The 24,671-nt window shown below is 52.3% G+C and overlaps 7 protein-coding genes across 7 annotated transcripts; 3 read left to right on the top strand and 4 right to left on the bottom strand.

Annotated features, from left to right (window-relative positions):
• The first annotated feature begins 187 nt into the window (after positions 1-187).
• On the top strand, positions 188-2,999 carry cen-T. The gene is made up of 2 exons (XM_959427.2): positions 188-2,213; positions 2,339-2,999. Exons 1-2 carry the CDS (start codon positions 586-588, stop codon positions 2,508-2,510), a joined length of 1,800 nt encoding a protein of 599 aa, XP_964520.2. The 5' UTR covers positions 188-585; the 3' UTR covers positions 2,511-2,999.
• NCU02162 (SURF-family protein) lies at positions 664-4,337 on the bottom strand. The gene is made up of 4 exons (XM_959428.2): positions 3,611-4,337; positions 2,987-3,505; positions 2,764-2,869; positions 664-2,674 (listed from the first exon to the last, which is right to left on the bottom strand). The coding sequence occupies exons 1-4, from the start codon at positions 3,906-3,908 to the stop codon at positions 2,575-2,577; spliced, it is 1,023 nt and encodes a 340-aa protein (XP_964521.2). The 5' UTR covers positions 3,909-4,337; the 3' UTR covers positions 664-2,574.
• Positions 4,338-4,512: 175 nt separating this feature from the next.
• On the top strand, positions 4,513-6,056 carry NCU02163 (hypothetical protein). The gene is made up of 2 exons (XM_959429.3): positions 4,513-4,545; positions 4,605-6,056. The coding sequence occupies exon 2, from the start codon at positions 4,937-4,939 to the stop codon at positions 5,465-5,467; it is 531 nt and encodes a 176-aa protein (XP_964522.2). The 5' UTR covers positions 4,513-4,545; positions 4,605-4,936; the 3' UTR covers positions 5,468-6,056.
• Positions 5,757-8,179, bottom strand: NCU02164 (hypothetical protein). Its single transcript, XM_959430.3, has 2 exons — positions 6,401-8,179; positions 5,757-6,336 (listed from the first exon to the last, which is right to left on the bottom strand). Exons 1-2 carry the CDS (start codon positions 7,789-7,791, stop codon positions 6,078-6,080), a joined length of 1,650 nt encoding a protein of 549 aa, XP_964523.1. The 5' UTR covers positions 7,792-8,179; the 3' UTR covers positions 5,757-6,077.
• An 803-nt stretch (positions 8,180-8,982) lies between these two features.
• NCU02165 (hypothetical protein) lies at positions 8,983-12,635 on the bottom strand. Its single transcript, XM_959431.2, has 2 exons — positions 11,098-12,635; positions 8,983-11,029 (listed from the first exon to the last, which is right to left on the bottom strand). The coding sequence occupies exons 1-2, from the start codon at positions 12,548-12,550 to the stop codon at positions 9,486-9,488; spliced, it is 2,997 nt and encodes a 998-aa protein (XP_964524.2). The 5' UTR covers positions 12,551-12,635; the 3' UTR covers positions 8,983-9,485.
• Positions 12,636-14,743: 2,108 nt separating this feature from the next.
• NCU16327 (hypothetical protein) lies at positions 14,744-15,394 on the bottom strand (the record flags this gene model as incomplete). The annotated part of the gene is made up of 2 exons (XM_011395035.1): positions 14,744-15,288; positions 15,328-15,394. 2 exons carry the CDS (start codon positions 15,392-15,394, stop codon positions 15,122-15,124), a joined length of 234 nt encoding a protein of 77 aa, XP_011393337.1. The 3' UTR covers positions 14,744-15,121.
• A 6,212-nt stretch (positions 15,395-21,606) lies between these two features.
• krev-1 (Krev-1-like) lies at positions 21,607-24,389 on the top strand. Its single transcript, XM_959433.3, has 8 exons — positions 21,607-22,912; positions 23,091-23,122; positions 23,295-23,321; positions 23,437-23,516; positions 23,586-23,608; positions 23,689-23,717; positions 23,794-24,051; positions 24,112-24,389. Exons 1-8 carry the CDS (start codon positions 22,884-22,886, stop codon positions 24,309-24,311), a joined length of 678 nt encoding a protein of 225 aa, XP_964526.3. The 5' UTR covers positions 21,607-22,883; the 3' UTR covers positions 24,312-24,389.
• Positions 24,390-24,671: the final 282 nt, after the last annotated feature.

Raw genomic sequence — 24,671 nt, 5'->3', positions numbered from 1 at the left:
CGGAAACACAACAACCGCAAGATCAGCAGGACGCTCACTCGTGGAGAATGGAGAACAAAGGTGATGATCCAAGGGGGCAAGGGCAAGTCCCTGGCGACCTGACCTCTGTGGTCCGGGCGTTGACCGTCGGGCGCACCCGCCCCACTGCGGAATTATGGGGTAGGCGAACGGCGGCCGGGGGCAGGGCCCGGCATTCACAAGGAAACTCGAAGAAAAGCGGGGCCGATGCAATCAACAGTCAACACCCGTTGTCGGGTTCCATTTGCGAAAGTGCACTTGTTACAATCAATTGGCAAGCCCAAACGCGTCGTCGCGTCTGCTGCTCTCCGAACTTCGTCGCCATCGAGGTTAGTTTACAACACCTCGGACCAAGCTTCACAAATCTGTAATGCTACTAGAAGCCTGCGCCACACATAGCAATAATTCCCAGGCGGGACAGCTTGCGACACTGCTTCAGCGCATTCCAAACACCACCATCACCACCTTCACCATCCATCTCTAACACCGACGCCCACCTCAATCACATCCCATCCGTCGCAATCCTCTCCGCCAAGCGAGGCCAGGCCCGACCTTCCTCCCATCAAAATGGCCGACCCAAACAACCCACCACAACCAGCCCGAACCCCCTCAAAACCCTCTTTTTCCTCCCAAATCCCCGTCCGAGCCACTCCCGGCCTCTCCGTCGTACCAGCTCTCCCACGAGCCTACACCCCCGGCCCCAACGCCCGCGCATACACCCCCGGCGCCCGCACCCCCCGCGGCCTCCTCCTTTCCGCACACAACACTCCCAACCCCAACGCAACCCCGCACGTCCGCGCCGCCTACCGCGCCATCGACTCCCGACGCGCCGCCATCCTCACGCCTCACCACGCGCGCCGGCGCTCGTTGCGCGAAGCCCGCGAGACCCCGCGTAATTTCCTGCTGCAGTTAGGCAAAGTCTTGGCGCCCAAGAGTGAGAGGATCCCGAGTAGTAGTTCGAGTCCTGCTTCGGCGCTTTCTGGATCTGCTGCTGCTGCTGCTGCTGGGGGAAGACAAGAGCAAGAGGAGGGGGACACGTCGGAGGAGTTGACCTTTGACATATCCACGCGGAGTAGGTATGGAGATGAGGACGACGAGGAGGAGGAGTTGCCTAAGAGGCCGAGACTCAGCTTGGGCTTAGGGGTGGGGGATGGGGAGGGCGATGATTGGGAAGATGATGATGAACTGCCGCAACCACATCGGAGTGCAGGACTCGAAGATCTGACGGAGAACTTTACGGTGCAGAGTATCGAGTTGCCGAGACGGGTGGATCCGGAGAAGGATCAACAAAGGATGAGGGATTCGATGGGGCGGTTGAGTGATTTCCCGCAGCTACAGCAACAACAACAACAGAGTGATGGGATCGATTCGGGGTTCTTTCCGCCTGCTGCAATTGATGAGGACGACTTTGGAAATGCCGAGGATAGGATACCGGATGAGTTTAGCAGGCTGGACTCGGACGAGACGAGGAGACGGGAGACGATAGGTGGGGAAGGAGGGATGGGGCTGCTGCTGGGAGCTGGAGGGAGGGATAGTGATTTCCACATTGAGGTGCCGGTGGGGATGGACGAGAGCACGTTTATGATTGCTTCGCCTACGAGGCAGTTTGAGATGGGTCAAGCTGCTGAAGCGGCGGCAACAAGCGGCCAAGGTGGAGGTTTCGCGGAGTTGATGGACCAGAGGAGCGACAGTTACGACAACAATGACGATGACGGAAATGATGTTGGACCAGCATACGACGATTATGATAACGACGACGGTATGGCCATGGATCTGGATAACAACCAAGACGACCAGGGCCAGGCAGGCTCGGATGAGGAGATGACGAGATTATCAGGCTACACACCAACGGCGGCGAGGGTATCACTTTCAGCTTCGGCGGCGCGGGAGAAACTCGGATTGTTTCGGGAAGAGGGTGGTGAACGAGGGGGCTTCTCCAAGATCAAAGCCACCAAAAAGATCTCCAAACACGGCATCGAGTACACATCATTACCTCCGGCCATGATCAAGCGGCTGGCGCAAACATTCGCCAAGACGAGCGGCGCGAAGGGAAACATCTCGCCTGAGGCGCTCAAGGCAATCATGCAGGCTTCGGACTGGTTCTTTGAGCAGTTGGGAGATGACTTGTCGGCGTACGCAAAGCACGCCCATCGCAAAACTATCGATATGAGTGATATGCTTACATTGATGAAGAGGTATGTTTTGGCGCTTTTGCTTTGATCCCTGGGTATCCGATTGTTTATATCCTGTGTAGTGTTCTTTGTACACTTTTTTCGAGCTATTGTACACGACGGACTGACTTACATTTTTGTTTCCATAGACAACGTCAAACCAACGCACAAACCACGCCGTTTGCCTTGGCGCAACGATACCTTCCCAGAGAGCTCCTCCAGGAACTGAGGATGACGCCGCCTGTTCCGGTCAAGAAGCGCCGAAAGGCTGCCTCTTCTAGCCGTGCTGGGGTTGGCGGCGAAGACGAAGAGGTGACGTGAGAGTGTTTGTTACCATTGATGTGTGACAAAGCAAAGCTATCACTGCCCACTCACAAACTCATGTTTACCAGCTCTTGTTCATGCGAACGCGCTTGGTAATCTGGTTCGCAGGCTTCTTGACCACGAGCCAGAACATGATGGAGGTGGCAGCAGCGAGACCGTACCTAAGTACCAGTTAGTCGGGCACTGATATGCGATACCGCAGGGGTACGTCAAGAATTGGAAGGAGGTGAAGCATCGCTTAAGAACATACCAAGTAAAGATGTACTGCGCATGGTTGTTGCGAAGGTTGACCTCGGCGACTCTACCGATAGGGATACCACGCGCCTCGTAGTCATAGACGGTGATAATATCGGGAACTGCGCACAAACATACGTTAGTACCATACCTAGCTAGAATAGCCATCATACCATTATAGGACGCAGGCCAGGCCAGCCACGTCCAAAACTGGCAGAGAAGAAAACAGAGATACCCACCAATAGTCTGCTCAATCCACACCGGCTGACTGCCCGTCAACTCGGCCATCTGCTTCACATCCGGGAAATAAAACTCGCCAATATCCGGCCTGTTGTCCGGCGTGAACATATTCTTCTTCCACGGCTCTCTCAGCATGCCCTCCACACGGACCTTTTCGCCCTGCTTGACGGAATCCGGCCTGCTCCTCTGGTCCGCAAACTTCTTACTCACCCACCCTCTGTTGACCAACACCTTGGAGCTCGGATCATCTCCCCTCTCCAGGGGCGTAACAACCATGTACCCTTGTTCGCCGTCGCGCATGCGCGGGCCGATCAGCATCTCTTGGTCGTGTCGGTAGACGCCCTCGGCGTAGACGCGGCGGTAGTCGAAGTCGGCGATGGCGGCCGGGTCCACGCGGGGGGGAAGGGGGAGAGGGTCCCGGATGATGCGGTCCTCGCATTTGGCGATCAGGTCCGTCTTCCATTTTAGTCGGTAGACTTGCCAGGTTCCGAGAAAGAGGGCAGTGATGGGGATGATGGCTGTGGGGAGGAGGAGGAGGAGGAGGAGGTAAATGCGTTAGTCAGTGTTACGGCTGCATAGCGCATGCTGAGATTGTAGATGGTTGGGACTCAATCAGGACATACCCAGGATAATCAACCCCTTGCCATGTCTCCTGCCGGTCCGCACAAGCTCGGGAGGGTTATCGAGGATGGAAGTAAAGTTGGGATCATCGCCGGGTTGTTGAGTCTGTCGGCGTGTGGACGAGGTGGTGAATTGGCGGCGGGGACTAGAGGCAGGGTTTCTGCCGAGTCTAGCTGTCGTGAATCGCGTCGCAGCTGCTGCGTGGGCTGCTGCTGTTTGTCTTTGGAGGATTATCCTCTTTCCCAAGCTCTGTTGCGACGTGCGCAGGAGGCACTGGAATATGCTCCCGCTGGCCGCCATTGTCCGTTCGTTCGTTTCGTCGGTCGGTTGATCGATCGGCCGAAGAGGTAGATAGGTACTGTAGGTAGTTATGTGGTGGTGACTGAGAGAACGAATCGGAGGCTGCTGCTAACAACGACAACAACAACAACGAGCAACCATAAACAGCGGCATGTGACGAAAATGGAGCTGGGGAAAGATGCGGACAAACTTCGTCATTTGCCGGACACAGGAAAGTTCTCGGTGGAGCTGCTGTTTTGCTCCGATCAAAGTCCAATTCTGGGCGATGCCCCGCTGCCGCTGGTGGTGGTGGGTGTGGGTGTGGGGCGTTTCCATCCGAATGGCCGGGGCCGCTGGGTGCAGTTCCTGAGCGCCGCCCCACCAATGCTTGGCACCAGGGGTCGTGTAAGTGATGGATGGTTGCTAAGGGACCGTGGGGGTCATTTTGAAGACGGACGACAAACACCTTGATGGTCCATAGATGTGAGATTCACCAGGCTGTGTGTTACTTGGGACTGTCGGTGGTGTACAACTCTAGTCTTCAGATTCGTTTGCTGATTTGAATGTAAAGTGGAAGCCTTGCTTCTGGGGCTGTGCTGATGATTAGCCACCCCTCCTGATTTCGCAGTGAAGCACCTGAATGCAGCTTCAAAACAAGGTAAGGCAGGCCAGGTCCGGAAGATAAAAAAAAAAAGAAATAATAATAAATACTTCCAGGTGCTTCTTCACGGGCATAGAGCAGGCCCCGTTTTGGGGCTTCATACCTAAGAGGTAACCCGCTCGTGTGTATCAAAGCAAGACTTCTTACTGCTTTCTCAAACCACTTGAAAACTAAGGAAACCACTTCAGGCTCGAAAGAAAGTGCACTTTCCATCTTCTGCTTCCCGCTCGCTACCTAGGTAATCACAAACCTAACCCAACATCGATCCGCCCAACCTCTAGTAGCCTGCCCTCCTTCGTTTTACTTGACATCAACAACACTATCAAATACTCGGTACTATATACCACATCCATAAGTACAGAGCTGCTCGACTCAAGAAACGCCCAAGATGTCTTCTCCAGGGGCTGGCAGCCTCAGCACCCTGTCGAGCTACGCCTCCTCCGCACCCGATCATCAAGGGCAACACGCCATCGGCCTTCCACTTCCCGCTACGGCTCAACCTACCACAGCCAGAACTACTACTACACTGCCGCCAGTGTCTCCATCATCTACTGCCAACGCAACCAACTTCCTCACCAACAACTCCTCAACCCCCTCCAACAATATCAACAACAACAACAACAACAACAACAACACCCCCAACCTCCTCAATCCAACACGCACAGCCACAATCAACTTCAACCTTCTCCCCGAGCTCGAAACCGGGCTCGACATCGACAGGCTCAACTACCTCTGCCAAAAGCAACAGTTCATAACCACCACCTCTACCGACAAACAGCCAGAAGAGGAAGAAGAGCCAGAAGAACTTGGTTGGAAGGATGCATACGAAGTCATGATCAAAGTTCCCCTCCAGGGTCTTGCGGCGTGGGCGAGAAGGTGGAGAAGGGCTAGAACTGAGAGGGGGCAGGGGATGGTGTAAGGAAGGGGACAGACAGAAACTCGCATGGCTTCGTCGACTGGAGAAGAAGTTGGCGTGTAATTAGGTAACTACTTAACCAACAGACCAACGGATTTGGCATTGCGCGACGAACAGAATATGGGGTTTCAGTTTCATCATTGGGAAGAACGAGGAGTGGACAAGGCAGAGAATTGGATTACGGGCAACCGCATTAGCACTTTTTGTTGTTGTTTTTTTCCGCCGCCCTGGCAAGGGTAGAGAGACAGGCTCAGCGAAAGATGATGATCTTACCTTACTAGCAGCACAATAACATCATGACAATAGTATCACCCATCAACCCAAGCGAGCTAGCAGTGGTCAGACATATATGTCTGCTAACAGTTTCTGTGTAAAACAAGTTGAAATGGTATTTGCCCAAGGAGCGTACCTAGTCAGTTATTTGCTTAATGTGCGTGACAATCTGGTGTAGCTTGACCATCCATCTCAGCCTTCCGCTGCCACAAATCGTATGGTATCTCACGTATGGTATCATCCTTTCTCCCTTCCTGACTTCCTTCCTGATTTCCTTCCTGACTTCCTCTCATCCTGTTGTTTCGGAACGGCATGCCGAACACTCGAGTCGAGTCAATCTTCACTTCTTGACCTCCCCCTCCTCAGCAACCTTGGCATCCTCATAAGCCGGGGGCGCCTCAACCTCAGCCTCGGGCTCCTGCGCATTCAACAAACCAGCCTTCTCTTCAACAGGGGCCTCAGCTTCGTCTTTGCCGTGGCGCTGGGCACGCTTGCAACCAGCACCACCGCGGCGACGGCACTTTTGACCGTTGCAGCCACCACGACGGTAGAAAAAGCGGTAGAGAGCGACGATGAGGGTTCCGACGGCCATGCCGATGCTGTTTCATGATGTTAGCGATCGTTCGAACAGGGAAAGGGGGGAAAGCGGAAATGAAAACGTACAAGCTAACAGACACACCAGCAACAATACCAACCAGCACCGGCAACAGAACATGGGTAGTGATGCTCTTGAGCAACTGGCCCCAGCTGTGCTCATAGCGGTGCATGCCGCCATGGTGGTGACCATGCTCCTCAGACTCCTGCTGGGGCACCTCATCAAGCAGGTCCTTGATCTTCTGTTCTTGCTCGACGTCCTCCTGAACCGGGGAAGCAACAATCTCCCAAGTACCGTCTTGGCCCTCAGTGATGTCGATCCGTTCCACATCAATCTCCACCACTGGCATCTCCCGCTCACTGCCCACCTCCTCCTCCTCAGCGGGCATGATCATCATACCATGCTCCTCCATATCGTCCTCGTCGCCATGGCAACCCCCCATCTTCTTCCCCCAAGCCTCCTTACCCTCCTTCACCTTCTCCCTGAACCCTTCCAAAAGACGACACAAGAAGTTATCACACTCCTGCTGCTCCTGCTTCGTTTGGTCGTCGGGAATAACACCCATAAAAGGCACCGGAACGCCGCTGTCCTCGTTCGAGGGAGCAGTCTCAATGTTCCCGATCATCAGCTTGTGCGTCACTGAGTCCCTCAGAAGCTTGATTTCCACGCTCGGAATACCCGAAACAAAGGCGTTGCCGACCTCGACGATTTGCAAGTTCAGATCGATGACTTCTTGGTTAGCGGCGGCAGTGGCCTGCTCAGCGGGGTCGGTAGAGACCTGGGGCAGAGAAGTGCGAAGGCCGAACCCGAGGTTTTGCGGGAGGGTTTTGGGCTTGCGGTTTCTGTGCTTGCGGTTCTTGTGTTTCCTGTTCTTGTGTTGCTTCTTATGATCGTCGTCTTGTTGTTGTTGATGTTGCTTCTCGCGGTCGTTGGAATCATCGTGATCGCTTTGGTCGTCGTCGTCGTCCTCCTCCTCCATCTTCTCAACCCACTCCTTGGCGTCACGCAAAGGCTTCGGGGCGCCATCCCCCTCCAAAATCTGTCCAGCCCATAACTCTGCCCTCAACGGATCAGCATTGGGAAACAGCTCGAACCCGTTGACCAGCAACCTGTCCCCTTCCGCGGTGCCGGCACTGTGATCAATCTTGAAGTCCAGCTCCAAGTGGTTCGGCTTGTCGGTCAAGACCTTGGGGTGGTGCTTGTTGTGGTGACGGTCCTTGATGAGGACGGGGCAGCCGGGGCAGGCGAGCTCGATCAGTTGGTGTTGAGAGGCGGCGGCGGTAATGGGGTCGAGGCCGGTGGCAGAGTGAGGGTTGTTGATTTCGGAAGCGACTTCTTGTGCAAAGGCGATGTCGGTGTCGGAGAGCTCGGGAGGAATGAGGAAGGCGGACACGCCGCCGCTGGCGGAGAGGAGGGTGGCCGAGAATGCAGCGACGGTGGTGAGTTGTTTGGGTATCATGGTGCTGTCGGTGACTGTGGTTGAAAGATCGGTTGTTGTTTGTTGGTTGAAGAATGGAAGAAGTTCGAAAAACGAGGTGTGTAGGGTGGTGGGTGACTTAGGTGTAAGTCCCAGATAAGGGGGAAATGGGCAGTGTAAGTGCTGCTAGCTGGGCACTAACACGTACAATGACGTACAATTGATTACGAGTCCTCGGCAGACTGGACAGTAAGGGTAGTTGAAAGACGAAAATGAGTGGGAAAAAAGAAGACGGGGTGACAAAAAGAACACGGCGGCTTGTTGGAAAAGAAGAGAGATGAAACGAAATAAGACAGTTTCCTGTTAGCTTTCAATCCAGAACCACACTATGGTTTGGTTGGGAGAATGAAGGCCAGTGAATGGAATGCAAAGCCCCCCCCAAAACACTTCCGCCTCATGTTTCGCCTCAGCGGCCTGTTAGTGTAATAATAGCCAATCGATCAAGCCGGCGCCCGGGCCAACCGGAACAAAGGAGCGGAGCCAATTACGCGTCACAGTCGTAGGCTTTAAATGGGGCCATCCAAGCAATTCCCCAGCGGTCTGTTCTCGCCCACGACAGAAATGATGAAACCTTCAGCCATGTTCTCGACAAGCGAACGCGGTCTCATGTAATTTGTCATGTAGGGAACGTTTGAATGAAGCACAGTGAAATGAAAGCATACGTAAGCGTCAGATGATCGTCAGGGCATAGCCACGCTTGTAGAAGGTTGCTGCATGTTTCGCAAGTTCGGTATGCCCCAACCGCTTTGTTTTGCTTTGTGCTTTGTTTTTCGATTCATGTTCGTATGATCGCCATGGCAGTGAGGCAACGCAACCATAACCTCAAAAATGTTTTGTGTACATATCACAAGTCTGTAATCATCACGTCTCGATATGCTGCTGTGAACCTCAAGCTGCAGTGGTATGCACTTGTGGGGCTCCACCAACCCAGCCTGCAGCAAAAAGACTCCATCTCCTCCGCAGCTATAGCATCAAGCCTTCCCAATTCGGACGGAATTCGCAACATGATTGGACAGATTGGACGAAACCAACTTCTTGTCGTTTTGAACGCTATCAGCTTTTGTCGTCTAGTACTCCTACAACCGCAGTTGACTTTATCTAAACCATCCTCCTCATTATACACTAGGTACCATGGCGAAATCCAAACAAAAACTGCCAAAAGGAAAAAAAAAAAAAAAAAAGCATATGAAAAAGAGGAACGGCCATTCCGTTCATAGTGTGTCGGTGACGGCGTATATATAAATCAAAAAGTGTCCCTATTCCCGGTCCCGCTCTCGCCAGTGATCATGCCATGCCATGCAATCCATCCATCCATCCATAATACATAAACCAAAGCAAAGAAAAAAACATGTGTAAAGATATGTCTAATACATGGTAAAATGAGGGAATTAATATGCGTGACCAAAGACAGGGAGTTGAAAAAGAATAGCAGTTCTTTTTTTTTTTTTTTTTTTTTTTTTTTTTTTTTTTTTTTTGCTTCGCAAGAATCAGATATTCAAACGTTCTTTGCTCCTGTGAGCTCGAGTCAGAAAAAGTAGATGTGGCTCGGATGCGTGTGTGAATGTGCAAAAATTCCCACCCAGTCTTTCTCGTCACGGGCTCGTTCGTTCGTTTGTTCGTTGACTGCGTTACCCAATATTCATTCATTGCCATTCAACAGGATCGAACAACATGCCTCATTGCAAAAAGTTCCACCCCAGCACCCCCTCTGCCCGTCGTAGCCTCGTAGGATGCGATTCACCCCCCACCAACCCATTGCCAACATCAACTCTGAACCCTACAAAATCCACCGAGTTCCCATTCCCCACAGTAACATTTTTCGCCGTACCCAGACTGACAGGTTTGTTTCCAGCGTTGATGATGGCCGCGCTGACTTGGGAGAACACCTTCTGGATGGCCGTCTGCGCTTCCTCGGCCCTGTTGAGGTCTTCCTCCTGCAGGATGTAGAGGACTGCGACCCTAGCAAAGTCGAGGATTTCTTCGGTAACGGCAAAGTTAGCGCCGGGAGCCTGGGAGGCCATGGTCATTGTGGTCGCAATGGTTCGTGTGGAGCTGGCCGAGGTGGTGCCGGTTGTAGTTATAGTGGTGAAGCTGGAGCCATCACCGGAGCCTGAACCACTTCCGCTACCAGATCCTGAACCAGATCCTGAGCCTGAGCCGCTTCCTGCAGTAGCCGTAGGGGAATCCCCAGTTCCATCACCGCCAGCGTCGCCGCCGCCATCTCCTCCATCACCACTACCAGAACCGTCGGTACCACCGTTTCCCGATCCTCCCCCACTCCCACCACTTCCACTTCCATCACTCCCTCCCCCAGCAGCAGCACTTGTCGAAGCCGCCGGCACCGACGTAGCCGGCAACGGCGCCTGCAGCGTGATTGTCGTCAACTGCCCGACCAAAATCGAAATGGTCGTAATCTCCACTCCATCCACAATAACATTAGCCGCATTCACATCAGCGCCCCCATTTCCGTTTCCATCGGTATTATTAGTCGTATCCAAACTGACCACCTGACTCCTCGCATCCCCTTGCCTCAGCGCTCTGCTATCGAACGTCACCAGGGCATTCTCCGCGTCGCAGGACAAACCCTCCCCGTTGAACTTGGCCACGATTTCTGACCCGCTTAGAGGGATCGAAAAATTTCGATACGCATCGGCTACCAACCGCGGGATGGCCGCCCCTACCGTGGCCCCGTTCCCGTCAAGTCCGGGCCAAGTCATAGCGCTGCACCCCGACGTGGCGGTGGCGTTACAATTGAAACCTGTAAATCCATTCCGACAAATACAGGAGCAGAAGCCCTGGGAGACAATGTTGGTCCCACCGTTCTCGCACGTCACTTGTTGCTGGCATTGTTGCAGCTGTTGCTGGGCGGAGCCATTTCCCTTGTGTTTTTGCAGGACTAGAAATTCGAGAGGGATGACGACGGCGGCAACCGTGAGGAGAACGATGGCTGAGAGGAGAAGAATGAAGCCCCAGACGGGCAGGCGGCAGATGCGCCGTCTGGGTCTCTTGTTGGCACGTTGGGCGCCATTGCTGGGATTGGTAGGGGGTTGGTCGCTGCCGTCGCCGCGGTGGTTGTGGGGCGAGCGGGTGAGAGCTAGAGGCCAGGATTGGATTTGGTCTCGGAGGGAGTCACGGAAGCGGCGGGGTGGGATTCGCGGCTGGGCGGGAGGTGGGAAGGCGGCGAGCATGTCGGAGAAGCCGGATTGGTGTTTTTCGTTTTCTGCTATTGCAGAGATTATTAGCATTGGTCTCTTTGGAGTCAGACAAGTTAGTTGAAGGTGATCTTACCAGACATGTCCTTCTCGTGCCCAAACTCGTCATACAGCTGGTCCTCGATCCTACTCGCGGGTCTTTTGCCGTTCTCTAGACTCTGTTCCAGCCTAGTTGCCCGCCGTATCAGCTCCGAAAGACTCGTCAAACTTCCCCTGGCCTGAGCTTTGCGGACAGCATCCATGTCGAGATTCGGAGGTCTCCTAATGGCCGAAAACCGACTGTATGCCCGTCCTCCAGGCATCCTCTCATTCGACGACGACGTTGGATCATACGAGCTGGCACTATTATACGCATCCAAAATTGCATCTGTCGTAATAGCGGAGCCGATAGGTGTCTTGTTCTGCGGAGTCTTTGTACTCGACGAGCTAGAGTTCTCGATATAACCCGTCCCCGTTGCGAAGGGGTCCCGGAAGGGTGTACCAGGGGTCGCCGGACCGGAATCAGCCCCTGGATTCTCGCCGGCCCACCCTCCTGCTCCTTTCCCAACGCGTGGACTTGTCGCCGCCACCAACGTAGGCTTTGCCCTCTTCCCCACACTCGCGTTCCTGACCAGTCGACTGTCCTCGGCATCCTCCTCGTATCCCGGAGGTGCGTTTCCATGGTCGTGGTGGATTCCCATGACGTGCTCCTCGTGGTCAGTGGAGGGATACTGTGGGCTGAGTCCCGGGGAAACGGTGCCCCAGTTGTCGGGTATTGCCGCGCTGGACGCAAAGGACGTGTGGGATCTCGATTGTGTTCCTGGGCTTTCTTCGGGGATGGGCGACACCAAGGAGGCATTTGAGTAGAAGGATGACGCTCCGCGTCTGGATGAGGGCGGTGGTCCAAGAATGACGCTTCGTCGTGGAGGTGGAGGTGGTGCAGGCATTTGGCCGGGCAGCGGGAAGTCGGGGATGGTCCCCAACGACGAAAGCGTGGATGACCGGGAAAGGGAAGGGGTAGTCTCCGGGACGGTGGACAGGATCTCTTGCTGCTGGTCCATGCCAGCTTGCTGTGGTCCCCTATATTGAAAGCCTGAGACTGGCGTGGGGTCCTGCAGTCTAGAGCTGTCCAAAATCGAAGGCACTCTACTTGGTCGCGGTGGCCGCACTGGTGGTTGTGACTTTCCAACTGGAGGTCGATATGGATCTTGCCCCTGCCCAGTGAGAGGAACTGCGGCTTGGGGTGCCAATGGCCACTGTGGAACCACCGGAATTGGTCTAGAGATGGCTATTCCGATCCCGCCTTCCCTTGTCTGAAGTCCTGCCGGTGGTGGTCGCCGTCGAGTTCGCGATTGTTGTTGTTGCTGTTGTTGTTGCATCCCAGCTCCTGCTGTTCGCGCCCTGATGGGCCGGGCTATCTGAGGCTCATTGTCCTCTACCTCTACCCTCCGAATTGAAGGACCCTCCCTTAGCCCAGCCTGTTCTCTCGCCCTCCTGGCAGATCCTAGCTGTGGCTGTCGGTCCATGTCTCTCCCATTTTGAGAACTCATTTATGTGAAGCCACCACAATTGATTTCACATTCGATCGAGAAGTTCCAAGCTCTTTTCCAGGTGACCCAAACTACCCACTCGGCGGTGTATAAACCCAAAAAGCAATCACAAACCAGAGCCTCGCTATTCCCCGAAAGAAGGGTTTCAAAGAGCTGAAGGGCGAACGTAGGACGGCCCTTCGTAACCGAAATTCTCCTGCCCCCCGGGAGGTCACACAATACCAGCTCCCTGACTCTAATATAGCTGGGATGTTCCAAACGGGTCGAAGTATAACTCTAAAGGCAAGGTTGTGGAACCGGTTTCTGGGTGTAAGTATCCGCAACAAACGAACGAGGGTTTGGTTTCTGAGATTGCCGGACAGAAGAACAAGAAATTGTTCCGTGACGCGCGGGATGAGCCTGACAAATAGTGCTGCTACTGGGCAGGAAATCTGAAGTTAGGTTGAGGAGGATAGATCCCGGCCGAGCGAGTTCAAATGCGTAGAAGACCTGAACATCGAGAAGAGTCAGTCAATGTCTTTACACCAAGGAACATGGGATAATCAGAGACAAGAGCAGTATGTCTAGGTTATGGGACAGCTTTTCTACAGATTGTTTGTTGTTTCCTGCCATAGAATCCAACCACTGTACAAGAATGCTGCTGCACTGCCCAAGGCAAGAAAGGGACTGCTGAACATCCGGGCCTGGGGGGAGGGGAGAATTCGAAGACCACTTACAGCTTGTGCGTGGACGCCTTGGCAATACCTCAAGAGCTTCCAAAGTCGTGGACTGGCCAATGCTCCCATATGGAGAAGAATGAATGACAATAGAGTCGGAAAGATTCTGTACCTGCCAGGATCACCCGAAATTTACCAGGATGGTATTGCTGTCCCGGCCGCTGCAGATGTGTGGCGAAGCAAAGCTTCTAGTCGAGTCGACGAAGGGGATGGATGGGTGGATGACGATGATGTGTGGATGCGTAGATGATGAAGATCCAAGTTGAGCTGCTGGGGTTCGCGTACGGCCGAGAATCTGCAGCAACGGAAGCCAAACGACCGGCAAGGAGCCGGCTCGGAAGAGAAGGGAAGTGAACAAAGTGGGCACCTTGGAAATCTGAGGTGAGTTGATGATGGTAGAGTACGACCAGATGCCGTGCGCCCCCAGAAGACCAATGGTGTTTCAGCTTTGTGGGACGGACGGAGAGACGCAGGGACTCCGTAAGTACGCCGTTACTTGGTGTAAAGGAGGTGACGTCTGAAGTTGTCGATCAGGCACAGCCTTGCAGGTAAGTAGGTCAGCGTGTCGAGGGCGGCGAGGAAAGGAGAGCCGAAAATATGGGAAGGGTGAGTCCTCCGGAACAGTCGTGATGATACCTGGGATTTTTATTAGGCATGCCAAATGTACCAGGTTCTCTTGTAAAATCCAGGTTCCAGGAATGAGCAGCAGGACACAGGACAGAAGCTACGGGCTGATTTCGATGTCTGTTGAATGCAGAAGGGCAACCAGTCTGTCTGCTTGGCTGTCAGATGTGTGTCGGTGGAGGCAAAGAGCTTACAGCTTACAGCCCAAGAAAGACGAAGAACAGGCAACCAGGTCGTCAAGACCGTGCGTTAGGAAGCAAAAGAAGAAGAGAGTGGTATCAGCAGCAGACCCAAAAGAGTGTGGAAGAAGCCGATTGGCTCAGAGAACAAGACTTGCGACGCAAGGCAAAGCAAGAAGCAGAAGCAGAAGCAAGTGACCGTATGAGGTTGAGGTGGTGTTGGAGATGTGGCTCGAGCACAAGACGTCCGAACTGACGGATTTCTGTTTGGAACACCTGCTTTCTGCAACACCGCAGCAACTAGACTGCAACCACCAGAGAGGCAAGGCAAAGAAGTGATGGGGAAACGGAGCTGACGGAGCGGGGGGGTATGGTAGAAGAGGGGAGAATCCCGAGAGGCTGTGATCCAGACAGACAGACAGACAGACGAACGGGTGAAGGACTGAAGCAGCAGCGCAACAAGTCCCAAAGGCGAAGTTCCGAGAGTCCGGAATGGGAATGAGGAAATGAAGGGGACACGGGCATCTGGATGCCTTCGGTACCATGGCAAGACACGGCCCTCGTTGACGGGGGGGTGCCAGCCGATACCACCCAGCCTTACTATGTATATATTAATTACCCTGCATGATATAGGTCGGACTTGGGCCCAGTCTTGCGAGTCCCGCCAGACCCTCATCAAACACTCGTCGATGGTGACAAGGAGATGTGAAACAGAGGCCTGGAAAGACCGAGAGGCATAAGAACGACAAGAGGCCCAAAGAGACGCGCCCGTCCACCCGGTGGTGCCCTTGTTTCGTGCCATGACATCGGATCTGACCCCATTCGATCTGCCAGAGATGACGATCACTCTGGTGCATACACTACATCCATATATAGTGTACGTATGTACATACAAGAGTATGAGCTGATGATGCCCACTCCCGCTAAATATGTGCCTACCCATCGCCAGTCCATCCAGAAGCGCTTGCGATCTGGATATTAATCTGAAGGAACCAAAACATACCTAATCGTCTCGAAGAAGACTAAGGAGCGCCAGCCACTTTTTCTTTCTCCTAGTCTCCCATTTCCCACTTGAGATTCCCACATGCGCTGAGCATATCCACGCCGTTTTCTGTGCGACACCAGCGAGCCGCAACACGAGGAATGCCAGCATTTTCATGGCTGACATGCGGCGTCGCGGTCGTGGGAATTTTACGGGCGAAACAGAAAACGGCGGCGGCTACACACGAGGCCGCCAGGTGAAAGGGTTAGGGCGAACACGTGCGGAAGTCGGCAGAGGCAGAAGTAGTTGGTTTAAGCAGGTCTCCTGTTGGCATGTCTCGCATGGCGTCAGACTTGCTCGTGGGATGAGGAGCCGAGGAGGAGGAGGGGAGGGGAGGGGAGGGGGTGGGTGTTCATCGCCGCTCAAGCCACAACCCAACGGTTCCCTCGGGAGAGGGGCTGGGTTCAGTTTAGTTCGCACTTTGATCACTTCGACGACATGATCGTAGAAACCACCGACGGTCTGATTGAAAATGGAGAGAAACAGCTGAGGTACAGTAATGAACTGGTCAAGTACCATAAGTGTTTCGAAAGATGGAAAGGGAAGAGTCAATGGAACGTTCACCACTCCAACCCGTGCACTGACGCAGGAACCCCCGCCAGTTGCCAAAGGATGGATTGCCCCACCCCTTGGACTTTTCCCCCAATCCATCCATCAATCAGCTCATGGCAACCTCACGCAGGTCAAATCGGAAACACTAGCGCCGCCATCACCCGCAGGTGAGTCTCTCACTCTTAGCGCGGTGGTGGGGTCTGTGCTCCACCTATCTTCAACTCCACCCTGTGGTTTTAGTGTAAGGTGGATGCGAAACCTCATAGGGCACTTTCTTGGCCAGAGCTTTCCCTTCCACTTCGTCACAACACTTCACTTCTCAAACAACTGTCCGACCAGGGCACTTGGCGTGAAGCATCATCGGATCTGGATTATCTGCGACATTGAGAGTTTATCGAATGACCCATCACGGCTTCTCCGTTCGCCGTGGGCAGTCAAATGCACAAATGTGATTTGCGATGGCCCTTGATCCGTCTCTTCCGCTCACAATCGCAAATCGCAAATCGTCATTCCCGTTCAGAAGAAGCTATTCCGTGGTAGTCTGAGTCTAGCAAACGGACGGCAGCCACTCGACCACAAAATGACCGACTCGAATTTGTTGACCCACCTCTTCCATGAATTCATTCACTTCCGAGTAGATCGTGTATCACTTCGAAAATCACGGTTCAGGCACGCAATGCGAATACCTGCTGCGGTCACGACGGACGTCAGCTTTCCCCCAAATCCCAGCAAAAGTCATCATGAGACCAAACATTGCTAGGACGCCAAAGGGAAGTTTGAAAGCAAGCAGTCGCAAATACCCTACGGGCATTTATCTGATACAACGACGACAAGTTTGGTTAGAGAATCAGAGAGGTGATTCCGAGTCCTTGCCATACTCGCGCACCCCGGACAACGGTGAAGCCACAAGTCATCTTCTGAATCCGCCTCCCCGATGATGAAGAAGATGATGATGATGATGCCTATTTGCTGGTGTGATTTCTGTGGACTTCTTTGCATATCTTTCTCTTATTTTTACTGCGTTTTCTTAAAGTCGACCTTACGGTGACGGTGACGTGTTGATCGAGTCGTATCTGAGCATTGTCACAGACCTATGACTATGATTGGAAAGCGGTAACTTGGACCATTCACTGTTGGCAAAATATAGTCCGATGCGGTGCGATGTGGTGTGGTGGGCTCCAGAGAATTTTTCTTTTTTTCCCTTGTCCTTTATGAAATACTTTTTCTTTCTAATGTTCCGTTGTTGGTTATGTAGTTTACCTTTTTTTTTTGTTTTTTTTTTGGGTGAGAAATCAAGAGGAAATGGAAATATCTATTGGAGATTTATCTCTCCCATCTGTCCTATTTAGTCTTTTCTATTAGAAGTCATGGTCGACACCCGGGAGGTAAGAAGGGACTTTGAGCCTTGACGAGTACCTCGACAGATCACAAGCCTCTTACGCCACCATGTTTCTATCACGCCGAAGCCCAAAAGCCAGATCCCTCGGTTTACATGGCGAAAGCGTTGATCGTCTGTTTGCGTGCGCCTAAATCTCGAGCTTGCTCATGTGTGCTTGCTTCAGTTCACTTCTACAGTTCACTCCAGTTCGCGCCAGAGGCGGCGTCTATCATAAGGGTTAAGTCCGGTTATGGTAGTGGCTGGGCAATCTGAATCGCATCTCAGCAAGCCACAGAATCGAAAAGGTACGAATAGGTGCAAGTGAACTGGAGAGAACATTAAAGGCCGAGCTATGTAGACACGTACATACTGTGTCACCTGCCACTCGACGAACCCCTTGAGGCTAGTAGCTAGGTACGCAAATATATAGTATACGAATCTATGGATTGAAGGCATCGCTAGCCTTGCTAGCATCACCCAAAGATCGAACGGAGTCCCGGGACGTCATGTGTACACTAAAGTAACCACCAGTAAAGTTGGATGCTTGACCGTAACCGATTTGGCGGTGTCATGTTTGCTTTTTTTTTTCTTTTTTTTCCTTTTTTTTCTTCTTTTTTCTCTTGCCCCAGTGTATGTGCTTGTGGGTGTGTGGATGTGTTTTTCCTGGCATGGCTGTCAGTCATCGGCCTGCCCGTCTTGGTTTGCTATCTGGCTGTCTTTCTTTCCGCCCTGCATATGACAAAATCGCGAAGTTGTCACCGGTTTTTTCTTCTTCTTTTTTTTTTCTTGTGTTTGCAATCTCTGTGTTTCTGATCCGTAGGCCCTCGGCAGCCCCCGCTCAGCACCGGCGATGATGTAAGTTGGGGACGGCGGTGATGCGGATCTTGTCACAGTTTTCTTGAGTGATATCTACGAGAAAGAAAGAAGAAGAAAAAAAAAAAAAGGAGTGGAGGGGTCTATAATCTGAAGGTGAAGAGCGAGAAGTAAATAGGTTGAAAGGTTAGTAGGTGTTCAGACAAAAAGAAAATCGCATCGACTATCGGATTCCCCAACGAGAAGCCGTTGCTATTGTTGGGTGCTCTTGGCGTTTGCTATACATCTAGGTATCTACCTGTTCACTCCGTCAAACTTTTGCTCGATCATGTCAAAGTTTTGTGACCGTTCAAGTCACTTCCACAAGCAAAGGTTAACTTGAATGTGTCAAGTAACAGGTTCAGGGGCAAAAAAAAAAAAGCCTGGTAATCTCCGCGCCTGAGTTGATTTGAATTGAATGTCATTTTCTTTCCTACACGTGCCTTGCCTCGAGCCGGGTATCGCGTTTGGAGGAGGCTCAAACTCCTGTGCATCGTTGTTTCTGCGCGACATCCAGCTGTTCCTTTCAGCCTCAGAAACGTAAGCAAGAGCAAATGACTTCCACCGAAGGTTATGTTTACTCGTCACCAGAGTTGTTGAGCATTGATATTTCCGTTTTTGGAAAACGCTCACAGTCCTGGGATTGACGAATAGAGACTTATTTTCAAGTGGTTCAAGGCTGTCCAACCGTGAGTCTCAGCTCCAGCCGCAAGCTTACTCTCACTTCAGTTTACCTTTCATCCAGTCCCCGAGATAAATTGCCCACGACGACCACAGCATTCGCTAGTCGGCTGCAGTGCTCCGTCATACCGAGCTTCATTGAGACTTGGGCATATCATCCAGACACAGGAAGTTTAGCAGGGTATCGTTGAACAGACCTACTCGGTTGAGCACAGCTTTTCAGCGAAGTGAAGGCTGTGGCATATTGGTTTTCGACCGGTTTCCCAACTTTTACTAACGTTGGTGAGTTGATACACCATTTATTGACCTGAATCGAGTACCACTGCAGCGGGCGGGTGTACGGGGAAGAGAGTGATCGTGAGATTCATGATCCCGTAGTAACGCAATACTGGAAGCCGTTGACGTAGGGAGCCCCAGGTCAGCAACTAGGGAGGGTATCAGCTTGTGCTTTGGGAGTGATGTTCTCTAGGGGTTGCGCAACGCAACACCGGTTGTTGTTGCTAAGTAACTCTGGCCGGCTTGCTTCAGTTGTTGGAGCCTACAGCCACCTGAACGGCAAATGGCTTGTGGACGGCCGCCCTCCTTGTGGTCCAGCATATCCATGCCAAACCCCCAGGAGAGACCAAGCTGATGCTCTTTGCGCTGATAATATCATCAACTAGTCCAAAGCGGTAACTTCTCAATGTCACTCCAACATGTCAACCTGTTTAACCCAATGCCGGCTGTACACTACTGCGTAAATGTATGCCAGGAATAGCAATCGCTTTGGTATGATATGCATCTATTTGCCTCGTACCTGGCAGCTTTGACACCACCATTCAGAGATAGGTTGCATTCCGATTCGGTACCGTAAGCTGGCAGGTACAAGTGGTTCGTCATTCGGGGAATCATCTCCAGGAGTAATACCCTATCCCAAGCCCGGCCAACGGCTCCAATGCCTGGCTTCCGTCTTGGATGGCAAAGTCAAGGTCAATGTCAGGAGAACCCAATACCTTTTTTTTTTTTTTTTTTTTATTTTCATATGGATGCTTTTCTCCTGACAACAGCAAGAAGGCTTGATGGTGGACCTTGTAGATCTTACAAACTCTTAGCTTTGTTCACAGTGCTGTCACTCGAGTAGCCTCGGGCTGTCTGGTCTGCAAGATAATATTGGTCCTGGAACTGAGACCGAGAGATGTTGACGCACGGGCCATGAGATGACAACACCCGATGTTCGTCGACAAAAAGTTGCCCGCCGCCGCCGCCGCTGGCGTGTTTGTATGTATACAACATCGGATGGTGAAGCCTTTATAAAAGGAGAATCGCCGATAAACGGTGGTATAGGTTGATTGGCTAGTTGGTAGAACTGGAGGTGTGACACGTTGAGAGATGGCGTCGGAAGGTTGTTGTCCATCGGAGCACGAAGGAAGGGCAAAGGAGCAAGATACGAGCTGCGACGTAACCTATTAACCTGTGCTGTGCCAGGTCGTAGCTGATGTGTGAGAGCTTCGTAGAAAGTACACAAGTGAAATGGCTGAAGAGAGAGAGTCCGATAGACGTCGCAGTCCGACCGACATCGGGATATTGACATGGCGAACATGCTCGGTATTCGTGGATCGTGAGTTATGCCGGATCTTTGCTTCCAGGGTATCCCGTCCAGTCAGAGAGGGGTTTATTGATCGCCAAGGGATCCTATTTTTTTCCTTTGCATGAGACAACAAAAGAGGCGAGAGCGTCTGATGATTATTTGGTTGAAGGTGGCAGAAACAGAAGACGTAAAGTTAGCAATTTGGGAGAAAAAGAAAACAGCGATTGGCGAACGGTGGTCTGGACTTCAATGTCGGCCATTGGAAACCCTGACTTCTCGCCTAAATACCCTGGTTCGACTGAATGACATATAGAGCATGGGTCACTGCATAATGAAAGGTCGCAGGTGAGGCCGCTTGGCCGTTGAGGATGGTCGAACGGTGGGTGTTTGGAGTTAAGTTAAGGGAAGTTGAAGCGGCCGGCGAGCCCCTCACTCTCTTGCATAACCTACTAGGTATATGCTCCAGGTGCGGGACCGGCCAGGTGAGCACAACTGGAGAGGGAAGAAAGCTCTCGCCGCTGTACACTTGGGTTTCGGCAGGACATGGTTAGCCCTTCCTCTTTCGGGTCCAGATATCCACCAACCCCGCGAACTTGTGTGTGTGTGTACCTGACGAGCAATAGATGGGCATCAACACCTAGCAATTTGCTTTATCATGTGCCATTCAATGGTTTGCAACGAAGTTGAATAGGTATCAATCGAGGGGCAATAAACACCATGCTGCAGCATTGACAGGCACTTACAGCGAGTGGAGGTAGGGAGCTGATGCGCAACTAAAGTCCCAACTGATATGTAACCATTTCAGGCCAATTGGAGCAAAGCCTCCACCTGGACGGGAGCCATAAATTCGGATTGTCAATCGCGAAGACAGTTGATGGCTTCATGGCCAGCCAAAGAAATGGGAAAGCAACGAAACGACACAGTATTTCCGTCCGAGACATGGACGGGCTGTCATGCGCCCGCCGTCTCTTGCAGCAAGATATGTCGCTTGGCCATGTCCACGGTACGGACCGTCGACCAAGTATGTATCCGTCATCCGGACAGCAGTCACCACTCCGTCACCTTAACTGCATGGGCGCCTATCCAGACAATGTCTCGTCTGTCCGTTTGGTTCCGCTTCACGGTTCTTTTGTTGGCGTGGCTGTCGTGTATCCCCAGAGTTGGGCTGGACGCCACCGTCGAGTTGACCATAGTGGCCATTGCTCCGGCAGGTCCCCGGCGGTTACTGAACAGCATATCATGACTGGAGGCAGACAGACACTCGGCGGCTTTGCGGAAGTACAAGTGCCGATGATGGAGGTGGATAAAGAGGAGTTATGATGGACACGATGGGTAATCTGGTCGCCCCGGACTTTCTTTTGCCTTTCGTGTTCTCTTTTATTTTTGAGATATCAAACCCATTCCATCTCAGGTCTGGACTCTATACAAACACGCTGAGCTCGCATATGGCATATTGGAGTCACTAAACACCCCCGTCTTATCAACGCAACGTCTCGTGATATCCTTCACAAAGGCAGTGGCCGGGATCCTCGACATCAACCCTAGCTGGTTTGATCGGGACATCTGGGACCCAGCAACGCGCACGCGAGGCTCGGCCCTGTAACCGGGGCGCTGGTTCCTCATCAGCCGGTGGGCTTGAACTCATCTAGGCCTTTTTGGCTTCTGAAGCCATCCCGGACTAGACTCCACCGGGTACCACTTTGGGCACCACCACGGCACCACAAGCGGCGGACGAGACCCTCACGACCCTTCTGACCCGTTTAGGCTTCTCGCCTTTCTGTTGGAACCATCGATGCTTAATTATTTGCTTGCGCCCAGCTGGAAAGCAACGGTTCAGCACGCCCTTCCAGCCCATCCATTCCCGCCCTTCCCCGGCGCTTTGGCCCCCAACCCCTCCTCGAAAGAGATAGGTACTTCACAGGCTGTATACTTTACCCCCCAAACTCCCGGAGGCGCTTGTTGCTTCGTGTTGTGCTCTGCTCAGTTTTAAACAGTTCATGTGGGTGGATTGTTGGGACGGAACCGAGAAGTCACAGTCACGTTAACGACGCGCGAGAACAACCTTGTGTAGAGGGGGCCAGCCGCCAATTCAGTCGAAGTGAAAAAAGAGCCCTGCGAAATTGGGAGGCCCAAAATTTTCTAAAGCGGTCCAGAATCCCGACTCGGAGCGATTCCCCTCAGGTCGTTGCTACGTACCTACCGATACCGATACCCTTTCCCAGAAGGCGAGAACGGACTCGAGACTCATCCTTCTTTCGCTTTCAAAATCGCTTGCTGGGAGAAATTTACCTTCACGTAAAGGTGGCCCCCATCCTTCTCGGTTTACGGTCCGGATTGTTCCCGGTGGACTGCTGCATGGTGTGACGGCCGAGCGGGCATATCGTCGCATCCGCCAATATAGCGCCCCGCGAATAGCTAGAGCTATTTGGAGCGAGCTGGCTAGGCTTTGACCTCTTTTTCGTCTGATCTGCAAAAGTTGGAGATTCCGGCGAGCCGATCCCAAACACTGAAGCAAAAAAATAACACGGCGCGCAGCAAAAGGGGGCAGCATATCAGATCAAAGTCGCCCATCCCAAAAGCGACGACGACAACCACCCCGATATCTACCGCACACGCAAACGCATTCGCATCTTCGAAACGGGCAGAGTGTGACGGGCCAGGACGCGTGTATTGGCTTTTACTCTGCCCTTCAGTTCGTATAAGCCCTGGCCAGCTGTCTGAGGTGGACTCCTCCCGTTGACCATGATGCGCACTTACGGATTCCAGCCTTGGTGAGCACCCACTCTCTTATATTACATCAGTGTTTGATGGGCCTCCATCTTCAGACGCCCCCTCGTATTTCTATTCTAGAGCACAGCCTACCTTACACATCAATGGGGCCACAGCAGTGCTCATCAGACGTCCTGTCACTCCCTAACCTCTTTGCTCTGATGCTGATTCGTCCTATAGCCGCGAATTCCACATCGTTGTCCTAGGTACCGGTATGTTGTGCTCCACCCTGCTCTTTCACCTGACTTTTCGCTGTGAACCCCATCGTGGAAAAAAAAAATCAAAAAATCAAGAAAATCACACAAAAAAAAACACACACAAACCCCCTATGCCAAGACATGCGCATCACATGCTACAACTGCTGACTTTGATGGCTTACTTAAGGAGGTGTCGGCAAGAGTTGCTTAACTGGTATGTTGTGTGCCCCCAAAGTCTAAACCCGATTCAACCACACCTGCATGATGACCCCTGTCACCTGTGTGGACAAGACAACGGAACACTATACTGAACATGTTGTGAACAACAGCACAATTTGTACACAATGAATGGATTGAAAGCTATGATCCAACCATTGAGGACTCGTATAGGACACAGGTGGCTGTCGATGTAAGTCTTAACTTTTCTATTCTATTAATTGAATGTTTATGTTCCAGACTTGCTAACGAGGACCTCCAGGGACGACAAGTGATACTGGAAATGTGAGACCTTCCTCATTTACACTTCACCCTCACTGACACTTCACTTTTTGACCGGGTAATGCTAACATGTAGCTCATCAGCCTCGACACGGCCGGTACAGAACAGTTCGGTGAGTAACAGAACCGCCCTGGGTCAACTAACACCCTCCAACTTGAAACTTGCCTCGCTAACACTTTGGGCAAAAGTTGCTATGCGAGACCTGTACATGAAGGCCGGCCAAGGATTCCTGTTAGTCTTCAGTATAACCTCGCAAGCCTCGCTAGACGAGCTCGCCACGCTTCGGGAAGAGATCATACGCATCAAAGATGACGAGAACATCCCCATCGTCATGGTGGGCAACAAGGCCGACCTGCTAGACCAACGAGCCGTCGATCGCGCAAAGGCCTTTACCATTTCTCAGCAGTGGAATGCGCCTTATTATGAGGCTAGTGCTAGGACGAGGAGTATGTTGTTCATGTCCCTATTCAAAAAGAGAAAGATTAGGTACTGACACTTCCAAAAAGCAAACGTTGACGAAGTCTTCATCGACCTCTGCCGCCAAATGCTCCGAAGAGACGATAGCGGCCAACTAGATGACGACGATGGCGCACGCAATGGTAGCGGGTACGGCTACGGCCAAGGGAAACAGGAGGATGGTCATGGGCCCATGAAGAAGAAGCGGAGGAGAAAGAGGAAGGGCGATCACAAGTGCATAATCATGTGAAGCAAACTGAACGCCTTTTACATAACACCTTAGTGCCTCACAGCGTTAATAAGATGATGGTCTCGGGATTGAGGAACTCTTTTTTTTTTTTTTTTTTTTTTTTTTTTTTTTTTTTTTTTTGGCTTGTCTTGAATCCAGGTTTCGAGGCCTCCGACTCAAAATTAGTGTGGGGAAAGAGAGAAGCTCCAACTGCGGCCCGGCGGGATGAGGGGAAATTCGGGTTACGGACGAGTTGGACGGAAAGAACTTAAGGATATTTTGATTTGAAGACGTTTTGGGAAGGCTCGATAAGAACAGTCAAGGCAGGAGCGGAAGGTGCCGAGGATATCAGGACGGCCTAAAGGACCGGCTCTTGACTTT

Source organism: Neurospora crassa, linkage group I, assembly GCF_000182925.2.
Source record: "Neurospora crassa OR74A linkage group I, whole genome shotgun sequence".
In the NCBI taxonomy this organism is placed as follows: Eukaryota; Fungi; Ascomycota; class Sordariomycetes; order Sordariales; family Sordariaceae; genus Neurospora; species Neurospora crassa.
Note: the sequence above shows the minus strand (reverse complement) of the source record. Positions and strands in the feature narration are given on the sequence as shown.

What these genes read in the sequence shown, in the direction of transcription:
- cen-T (XM_959427.2), top strand. Translation starts at nt 586, where the DNA reads ATGGCCGACCCAAACAACCCACCACAACCAGCCCGAACCCCCTCAAAA. An exon ending in ATGCTTACATTGATGAAGAG is followed by an intron (nt 2,214 to 2,338) that starts GTATGTTTTGGC and finishes TTGTTTCCATAG; the next exon opens with ACAACGTCAAACCAACGCAC.
- NCU02162 (XM_959428.2), bottom strand. Translation starts at nt 3,908, where the DNA reads ATGGCGGCCAGCGGGAGCATATTCCAGTGCCTCCTGCGCACGTCGCAA. An exon ending in GTGGATTGAGCAGACTATTG is followed by an intron (nt 2,870 to 2,986) that starts GTGGGTATCTCT and finishes GTTTGTGCGCAG; the next exon opens with TTCCCGATATTATCACCGTC. An exon ending in GCGCAGTACATCTTTACTTG is followed by an intron (nt 2,675 to 2,763) that starts GTATGTTCTTAA and finishes ACTGGTACTTAG; the next exon opens with GTACGGTCTCGCTGCTGCCA.
- NCU02163 (XM_959429.3), top strand. Translation starts at nt 4,937, where the DNA reads ATGTCTTCTCCAGGGGCTGGCAGCCTCAGCACCCTGTCGAGCTACGCC.
- NCU02164 (XM_959430.3), bottom strand. Translation starts at nt 7,791, where the DNA reads ATGATACCCAAACAACTCACCACCGTCGCTGCATTCTCGGCCACCCTC. An exon ending in GCTGGTGTGTCTGTTAGCTT is followed by an intron (nt 6,337 to 6,400) that starts GTACGTTTTCAT and finishes ATCATGAAACAG; the next exon opens with CATCGGCATGGCCGTCGGAA.
- NCU02165 (XM_959431.2), bottom strand. Translation starts at nt 12,550, where the DNA reads ATGAGTTCTCAAAATGGGAGAGACATGGACCGACAGCCACAGCTAGGA. An exon ending in GCACGAGAAGGACATGTCTG is followed by an intron (nt 11,030 to 11,097) that starts GTAAGATCACCT and finishes CTGCAATAGCAG; the next exon opens with AAAACGAAAAACACCAATCC.
- krev-1 (XM_959433.3), top strand. Translation starts at nt 22,884, where the DNA reads ATGATGCGCACTTACGGATTCCAGCCTTG. An exon ending in CATCGTTGTCCTAGGTACCG is followed by an intron (nt 23,123 to 23,294) that starts GTATGTTGTGCT and finishes GGCTTACTTAAG; the next exon opens with GAGGTGTCGGCAAGAGTTGC. An exon ending in CGGCAAGAGTTGCTTAACTG is followed by an intron (nt 23,322 to 23,436) that starts GTATGTTGTGTG and finishes TGTGAACAACAG; the next exon opens with CACAATTTGTACACAATGAA.